Source organism: Eucalyptus grandis, chromosome 5 (genome assembly GCF_016545825.1).
Source record: "Eucalyptus grandis isolate ANBG69807.140 chromosome 5, ASM1654582v1, whole genome shotgun sequence".
Lineage (NCBI taxonomy): Eukaryota > Viridiplantae > Streptophyta > Magnoliopsida > Myrtales > Myrtaceae > Eucalyptus > Eucalyptus grandis.
The window spans coordinates 1,885,407-1,894,948 of record NC_052616.1 but is presented as its reverse complement, the minus strand read 5'-3'; the positions used below and the strand labels follow the sequence as shown (position 1 = coordinate 1,894,948).

Genomic DNA, 9,542 nt, shown 5'->3' with positions numbered 1-9,542 from the left:
CAAAGCTTTAAATTGTCTAGTAAACATTTGAAGATTTGAATTAATATAGGAGGGAAAAAAAGATGCTTGTAGCAATAGCAATATCTAAAATAAAATATTGATGGGAAGTAACATTTACGGGATTAGTGGACAGTATTTGTTATTTGAATACTGATTCTGTCTATCTTCATTTTAATGCAAAATCTTAAATCTTACTGTTGTTATTTATTTTAATGAACGAAATGGACTCTCATGAAATATTTTCACAAGATTCTGAGATGAAAAGGCACGATACGGCGTGCGTTGCAATACAGAGATAGAGACGCTTGCAGGGGGAAAGAAAGTATTTCATGATTTTCTTTACAGCCGGCAAAAGAATGCCTCAGCTACGCGAAGGCAATCTCACATCGGAGATTCACCCTCTTCCAGATCGAAACCGTAACAAAAAAACAAAAAAAGAATCCCAAACTCGTCAAACTTAATATATTCTCATCTTGAAAATTTAACTTGCCAACGCCGGTCACCGTCCTGCTGAGGCATTCTCTCAAGATTTACATTGGTTGGGATACCAAATCGGCACGCCGGTCACCGTCCTGCTGTTCTTCTCCCGGTCCATCGGAATCCCGAACTCTGGCACTGACGATGATGAAGACGACGAAGTCCCTTTATACGAGGACGTGACCATCCTCACTGAGATATTGATGATCCCGTTGCGCTGGCCTTTGGCGTCTCTCAGCCTGTAACTCAAGAAATGCTGGTAATTCTCTGGGGCGTAGCCTCCGACGAAGTCTGACACCGGGATCCATGCCGTCCCAACAAGCACGTCCCCGGCCAAGGAGCTCCTCCGGTGGACCTCGACGACGAGATAGCGGGAGCCCGCAGGCAAGTCCACGGGGAGCTTCTCGTCCCAGTAAGGGTAGCTCTCCCCCCGGGCGTCGGGTTTCGTCGAGTCGTACAACGATGTCGAGCTGTGAGAGTCAGCCTTGACGGTGACGAAGGCGTTGTTCTTGATGGGCTTGTCGTTGATGCGGAGATCTTCGCCGGAGATGACGGTGACTGCCAATCTGCGATGGTGAGTGTTCGCCATGAAACTGGCGGGTGTGCTACTATAGAATGAAACAAAATACGACGGAATATGTATTCATGAAACGCTTCTTCTCTGATTGTGAGGAGATTAAAATCAAATATATGCCCTTTTGCGAATGCATATGCACAGAAAACGATGTGATCTTGGAGAACGGTTATATCTATGTATAGAGGATATGTATAGAGGATTTTGTAGTTTCTTGAAACCACTTTCATATATTTTTTTTTTATGAGTGACCAAGAACCGCCGGAGACCCCTTCGGGGTCACACCGCCCTCCGATATGGATGTTTTCAAGCCAAGACGTAAACCGTTTCGGGATCAGGAGGCTAGTCCTCAACTAGCCCAACCATACGTGGGTGAGTAAACCACTTTAATAGTCCTTACCTTTTAGAAATATAATTAGGATACATGATTCGAAATTTGAGAAAACCGTGTCTAAAATTGCATTGAAACCGTCTCAGAACTCTAGTTTTGGTAATTATTCGGTCAAGGTGATTCTCGTAATTTCCTCGAAATCAGCTCCAAAATTATGTTGATAAATTCATCAAATGAGGTGGGACATAAATGAAGATACTTTTTCAAATTTGGGCTCATGATGGTGCCTACCAACATCCTTAATCGTGAAAGTAGTTAAGGATTGCGGTGGTTCCACCTACTGGAATTTTCCGAAATGGGGAGACGAAATTAATGGAATGAAGTTTCCGGGAAAGTGACCAGCTTATATTCGTTAGGGATGTTGCGATAAGGCGAGCGATCGAAATAGAAAATAAATAAATAAATTGAACACTAGATTTACGTAATTCAGTCATAAAGACCTACGTTCACGAGGAGAGCAGCAGCGAATTTCACTATAGATCAAGCGATACAAAGAGATTACACATTCAACTCACTCAAATCTCTTGATATTTCCCAAGCTCCAATTACACCCAATAACACATATAGTGTTTAGCCCCGAAATTCCTCAAGAAATAATTTCTCAATCTCACAAAGGAATTACACGCAAATCTTACCATAAGATTTAATTGGCTTCAACACTAAACCTTGGATGTAATTCATGACAAAGAAAATCCCTCCCAAGCACTCGACAACGAGATGGCGCTTCAAGACCAATTCTTCACGATCAACGGCGGAACACCAAGCACTCACACGGCACTTCAAGACAATTTGTGATCCCCCTCTATCGCCCATAGCCTCAAGTTTATATATAAGTAAAACCCTTATTCTTTTGTCAACTTCTCATAGGATTTTGTTTCCTATCCAAAACATATCTTTGTATATTTTCAACAAAATCCAAGTTCTAGTCAAAGTTGGATTTTCATATTTTAGTAGCCAAACTCTCCAACACAGATTCAAATTTGGGAAGTTGATTTTCGGATCTTCTTTGCTCGATTTCGAACATCCGCAACATATCCAATTAAGAATATTCGTAATTTTGCATTGGGCTTAAACTCGAGACATATTTTAACAATCTCCACCTTGGTTCAACATTTGAGCTAAGTCGCAATTGCTTTGCAAAAAATTCAAACTCTGCTGCTATTTTCCCCTAGCCCCCGATGGGCTCAACCGTCACAAATATTGTCCAAGTCCAAGTCTCGCTTGAACTTCGCTATAATCGAGGACCTCATCAGAATACCAACTCCACATGCACCTTTAACTGCTCCGCAAGAATTTTCTGACATAACCTCCTTAACCGCAGATAAAGCAAAACCATTGTTGCATCCATATCTGTCATGAGATCGAATACATACCTTGTTAATTTTAGCAGTTACATCAACCATTGGCTTTACAGGCTCCACCTCGCTATGAGCATCATCTGTGTCGATTACTTTACTAATACTCGTACTCGCTACCTCAGGAGTTTCTGGTCATAATTCCACCTCAAGCTGAACACCGTTTAGATCTGTTTGAACACTGCTATAATCACTCCTAGCTAGAAGTATTAGAGACTCGTCAAAAGTAACTTCTCTGCTATTAACAGGTGAATTTATATCTAGGCACCACAACCGATCGCCTCGCTCACTTTGTGCATAGCCATGGAATATGCACATTGCCCTTTAATCAAGCTTATCATCACTCACTCGAAAATAACACGGGCAACCAAATATTCTAAGAACAGAATAATTAGTAACATTACCTGACCACACTTCTTCAGGAGTCCGCCATTCAATAGCAGTTGATGGTGATCTATTCACCAGGCAGCTTATCGTACTAAGCACATCAGTTAGGATTCTCCTAGCAATACCAGCACTAGAGATTATTTTACGGGCTATCTCTAGTAATATTCTACTAATCAATTCTGCAAATTGTTGTGATTTACTAGCACTAGTGAGGTGTTTCACTATGCTCTCTTTCATGCAGAATTTATTTGTCAGCTCCAAGTAGTACTCCATGCTATTGTCAGTCCGCACATGCTTGATCGATTTACTAGTCTCCGTCTCGATCAAATCTCTCAACCGCATGATCCTGACATTAGCATCAAACTTGTGCATTGGCACAAACATCTAGGTCTTCCTCGAGCAGTCAATAGACTTTCGAATAGATGTATCTGACGTCTCTGCGGCGAAGTTTGTCACTGTCTCACCTTGAAGTTTATACAGGCTTTCGTGCTTGATTCCTTTCATTATCACCAGGGCACCTCGAACAACCTTCAGAACTCTACCTTCTGAAGAATACCTGCAACTAGCTGAATCTAGGGCACCCAAGGAAATTAAGTTCTTCTTCAACTTTGGAACATGTCTCACTCCAGTCAATGTCCTCACAATGCCATCATGCATTTTGATTTTAACATTACCAACACCCACAACATCGCACTTACCGTGGTTCCCTAACTAAACTTTACCGCTATCCGTGCACTGATAAGTGATAAACCAGTTTCTATTTGGTGTGACATGAAAAGAACAACCAGAATCCATAACCCATCCATCAAGCGATGAATCATTAGTGATAGACAAGACATAATCGGCATTATCCGTTACAGCTGCAATATTATCTGCAGAATCAACTACAATTTCCTTACTCTTCTCATTCTTCAGCTTAAGGCAATCCCTTCTAAGATGCCCCCTCTTACCACAGCTCCAACAGACAATATTAGCATACCTAGATTGATTACGTCTGTTCATATTAGTACTACTATTACCCATTAAAGCAGCAGATACAGGTTCGTCACATTCTCTTCTACGTTTGTCTTGGCTCAGAATCAAATCTTGAACCCCATCAAACGTTAAACTTGTTGACCCAGAGGAATTACTAACAACAGTAACAGTAATATTCCAACTATCAGGTAATGAGGATAACGGAATCAAAGCACGTACCTCATCTTCAAAGTCAATCTCAACTGAACTCAATTGACTAACAATCACATTAAATTCATTAATATGATCAGCAATTGACGATTAAATTCATTAATATGATCAGCAATTGACGCACCTTCGCTCATCTTCAAATTAAACAGACATCGCATCAAACAGACCTTGTTGATCGTAGAGAGCTTCTCGTACATATCCGATAGGGCTTGCATCAAATCAGCAGTGGTATTCTCCTTTAGGATGTTAAACGCGACGTTACGAGCCAACGTCAGCCGAATAACACCCATAGCTCGTCTATCCAACAAATCCCAATCAGCTTGCTTCATCGTTTTTGGTTTCTCCGCAGATAAGGGCAAGTACAGTTTTATCTGATAAAGATAATTTTCAATCTACATCTTCTAGAAACTAAAATCCTTCCCATCAAATCTGTCGATTCTCACTTTTACTTCTTCTGTCGCCATCGATTCGCTTCAACTTAACCAAGCCTAGCTCTCATACCACTTGTTGTGATAGGGCGAGCGATCGAACAATAATATAGACAGAAGAAGAAAATAAATCGGACACCAGATTTACGTGGTTTAGTCGTAAAGACTTACGTCCACGAGGAGAGTAGCAACGAATTTCACTATAGATCAAGCGATACAAGGAGATTACACACTCAAGTCACTCAAACACTCTTTTGGTGTTTCCTAAGCCCCAATTACACCCAATAACACATATAGTGTTTAGCCCCGAAATTCCTGAAGAAATAATCTCTCAATCTCACGAAGGAATTACACGCAAATCTTACCACAAGATTTAATTGGCTTCAACACTAAACCTTCTTGGATGTAATTCACGACAAAGAAAATCCCTCCCAAGGCGGCGCTTCAAGACCAATTCTTCACGATCAACGGCGGAACACCAAGCACTCATGCGGCGCTTCAAGACAATTTGTCATCCCTCTCTATCGCCCACGGCCTCAAGTCTATATATAAGTAAAACCCTTATTCTTTTGCCAACTTCTCATAGGATTTTGTTTCCTATCCAAAACATATCTTTGTATATTTTAAACAAAATCCAAGTCCTAGTCAAAGTTGGACTTTCCTATTTTAGTAGCTAGACTCTCCAATGTAGATTCAAATTTGGGAAGTTGATCTTTGGATCTTCTTTGCTCGATTTCGAACATCCGCAACATATTCAATTCGGAATATTTGTAATTTTGCATTGGGCTTAAACTCGAGACATATTTTAACAAGGGACATGCATGTAAAATTTTGAAATTTGTAGAATATGCAATTGTGTGCACCAAGAAAATGTAGAATAATTGGCTCAAGTTATAAGAGGATGCTCTGTTTTATTTGAATAATAATCTTGAAACTAGGTAAAATGTTTAAACATAGTTCCGTTTTCTATCTAAACATGTAAATGCTCATCCTTGGTATTACATGCCAAATTTGTCCATGCACAGGACACACAATGATTTAGTTATTTCAAATAGGAGTCCGAATTAACCACTGAGATTTGCTCTAGTGACCACCATTCCAACATAAAAGGGGGAGGTGGGGAGTTCGAGTCCCCACTTTCTTGGGAGGGTTGGGAAGAGTTGGGATGGTGACAATTTAGTTTCAATAGGTTTCGACTTCCATGTCTAGAAGGACGTAGGGCAAAAATTTGAAAGTGAGAGTTATAATAGGAATATAGTAGAACCGACCAAAAATAAATAAAATAGAAGTCCGAATTGATGATCCTTTTATGAACAATATAGCTACGTAACCGAACTATTTGATTTGCCTTGTCCAAGACTTTTTCCCCTTTTTCCCCTTTTCCCTTTGGTCTTCGGGGGGGAAAAAACGTAAAAATTTTCCACATGAAATCGTATTCAAGTCTTAATTCGATAAATACATCTCATTTAATGGTCCAAGGACATGTAGCTTATTTGTGCACTAAATGCATACAACTGACTTTTAAAAAAGAGCATTGTCTCATCGTGTTTGCAGTAGTTAATTATTCGTCGCTAGTCTCTTTTCAATAGCTGACGATGTAATCAATTGTTGCTTTAACCTTAAATTGGAATTGTCGCCTAAACATTTTGCTTGTCTAGCTTACGTTAGATCCCGTCCAAGGATGACTATCCTACCATCTTATTCTGGATGTTAATAAAGAAAACATATAGAATTCCAGCATTCGTTAAAGATTTGCGCATGAGATAAATGCAGATATTTAATGGCTATATATACCTCCTTTAGCATCATCAGAAGCCAAACTACCTCATTGACATTTATTAATATGACTGGGCATTTCATAATTTATGAAATACACACTTGATTATTTATGAAAATGATACAAATGATCCATAAACTTTTATCATATATGTAATATTGTTTCTAAATTTTTAATTTATTCAATGTGGTCCTTGAACTGTTGATAAATGTTTAGTTAAACTTTATGAAAATATTGTATGTTGTTCTTTCTTTATTTCAAGTTAATGGAATACCAATCTATTAAGTTTGAACATGAACCGGCAAAAAAAAGTTATTTTTGAATAATCCAAATATGATATTTACCTCATCAGGATATACTTATCAACATCATCAAATAACAATGGACATCTTAATGCCCTCATTTTGTTTTCCTTTTATAAAGCAAATGGATGAAAAGATGGATACATCGACTTATCATATTTAAAAATCCAATTTAGTGTAGAATAATCTACAATATTAAATAACATCCGACTTATCATTTGAGCAAATATAATGGCTATATTGAACATCAACTTATAAATCAAAGACTGCATTGAACAAATTAAAATTATGGACAATAATGTAAATTGGGCAATAATTTACTATTTGTGTCATTTTCTCTATTATTTACGAAAGAATTGTTTTAGTTTTTCCACATATAGCTAATGTGTAATACCCCAAAAATTGAATCGGTAGAAAACGTGTCCACATGTCAAAATGTAAATATGACCTTCATGAAACAAAATAACCAAAAAGGAGGATCTAAGGAAGCACTGGTGTTATCTTTTTGGATAATAATGAGAATTACCATGAGGATGTAACGCTTGACTCGACCTCAATGCGTATGTAAAGTCGTATTAACGAAAGACATTGAAGTTTTTGGTGCGGTTGGTTGCGCTAAGGAATAAATGCCAACAGAAGGGATTAATCTTGAGGTGATCACTCCGCACCCGCTTCCACTTTTTAAGCAAAAAAGAAAAAGAAAAAGAAGAAGTGCCATTGTTTTTTCTTTTAGCGATAAATTCTTTTTGTTGACCTAGAGATAATTTGAGGCGTCAATCTCAGCACTGTTCTAAGTCAAAATCGCTAAGAGGACACGACACGTGATCAAAACTACGCTGTACCTACTTTCTGTGACTTAATCTGCATAAGTCGCGATGCCCACGTACAGAAGGCAGACGCCAAGAGGAGTCCGCGGAGACGATGACCATATCAACGCACATGTCGCAAATATATAAGATCTTTAGCCTTGAAAGATGGGGGTGACGGCATCATGATGTCGGTCTCGTTTTTTCTAATTCGCTGGCACTGAGCACGAAGCATATGTATTCCACAACTTACCCTCCTCTGGAGTTATTCTCTCTTTCTTCCTTCCACCAGACAAAAAGAGACTAGTTGGATTAAGATGTTCTTGGGCGACTAGCAAGTCAGCGAGAGACGCTGCCAGCGAAGTTGCTTTTCCCGGGCGTCGTTGCATTCAGATCAGACAAATTCAATAGAGCTCCCGAAGCCACTTTCCAAGCCGTACTTGTATGCGATCGAAGATGTTACATTCACGAGTTGACGTATGTTGAAATAATTATTTTCACTCAGCACCCAAGTTTGATATCATCTCGGTATGCTCGCTCGCGCTTTGATATCACGAACCGGTCAGGGACAACAATCACTCTTCGATGCTGGTAGCACGGGATATCCGAGTCTTTAAGCAAATAAATATTATATATTTCACGTGAACTCCATTTTTTAAACACTAGACATTAGATGTGGAATATACTTTCGACCGAAAATAAGGATATTTTACAATTGTTTGACAGTTGAGCTAATTTTTCTAGTATTTAGAAGGCACATCAATGATGCACCTTCTTGGGTAAGGATAATTACACAAATGATCTCCAAATTTTGACAAAAAATGCAATGTCGTCCCCGTAGCTTAAATTTGTTCAATGCAATAGTCTAATCTCTAAACATTTTCATATAATCTAGAAACCGAATTGAACGTATACAAAAAATTCAGGACAACATTAAATAAACTAAAAGTTCAAGGATGATATAACACATTGGGTTAAAGTATATGGATTATATTGAATAAATTTAAAGTTTAGGGACAACATTATACATTCAACCAAAGTTTAGAGATCATTTATATCATTTTCCCTCTATGGTATAGTGTGGTTCTCATTCTAAACTCGTTAAATTCACAAAAAAGTAGACAATCATGATCATAATTTGATTACCAAGTTACCAATGCAAATCTGCATAGACCTTGAAGGATGAAGCATGAACTTACCGGTTATATAAGAAAGGCAAGTTTGGTTTAAAATATGTGCCTTATCCATGCCAATGATTCTCGTTCATGTGTAAAATTTATGACCTATAAAAATGCATTAAGAGATAGGTTCCCATTTTTAAGGATTCGCATTTGGAATACTATTGTGTGCTCGATTATTTTCTCAAGAGACCATCATTTAGTTAAATGAGATATTTACATAGATCAATGAATAATTAAAAAAGTAGGGATAAGCAAAAAAGAACTGACTGAATTGAGAACCATTTGGACCAAACCAAATCAATCGGTTGGGTCCAATTCCCAAAGATGCTGGTTCATTCCCAATTCCACAAAATTGGAATTAATAAACGTCGGTCTGATTCTTGATTTTAGAGATAGAACCGACCATCCGGATCATACTGATTATTAATTTTTATAAAATTTAATTATTTCTTAATAATATGTTAAGAAATAACTTAAACTATTTTTTTTTTTATAATTACACTCCATCTCCTTAATGCCTCTGTTAGTGCAACATTACACTTGATCGTGACCTTGAGACCAAAAACCCTCTGCCTCGTCCGTCGCTATTTAAAGAGGCAACTTGCTTGTTAGCCTCTTCTTCCAGCCGATGTAGGACTAAGCTCACTTTCACACACTCACTCCCTCTCTCTCTTGCTCC

General features: G+C 38.3%; 1 protein-coding gene across 1 annotated transcript; it reads right to left on the bottom strand.

The window, feature by feature from the left end:
* Positions 1-523: 523 nt before the first annotated feature.
* LOC104443482 (BON1-associated protein 2) lies at positions 524-1,066 on the bottom strand. Its single transcript, XM_039312796.1, has one exon. It carries the CDS (start codon positions 1,064-1,066, stop codon positions 524-526), a length of 543 nt encoding a protein of 180 aa, XP_039168730.1.
* Between the last annotated feature and the right edge of the window lie 8,476 nt (positions 1,067-9,542).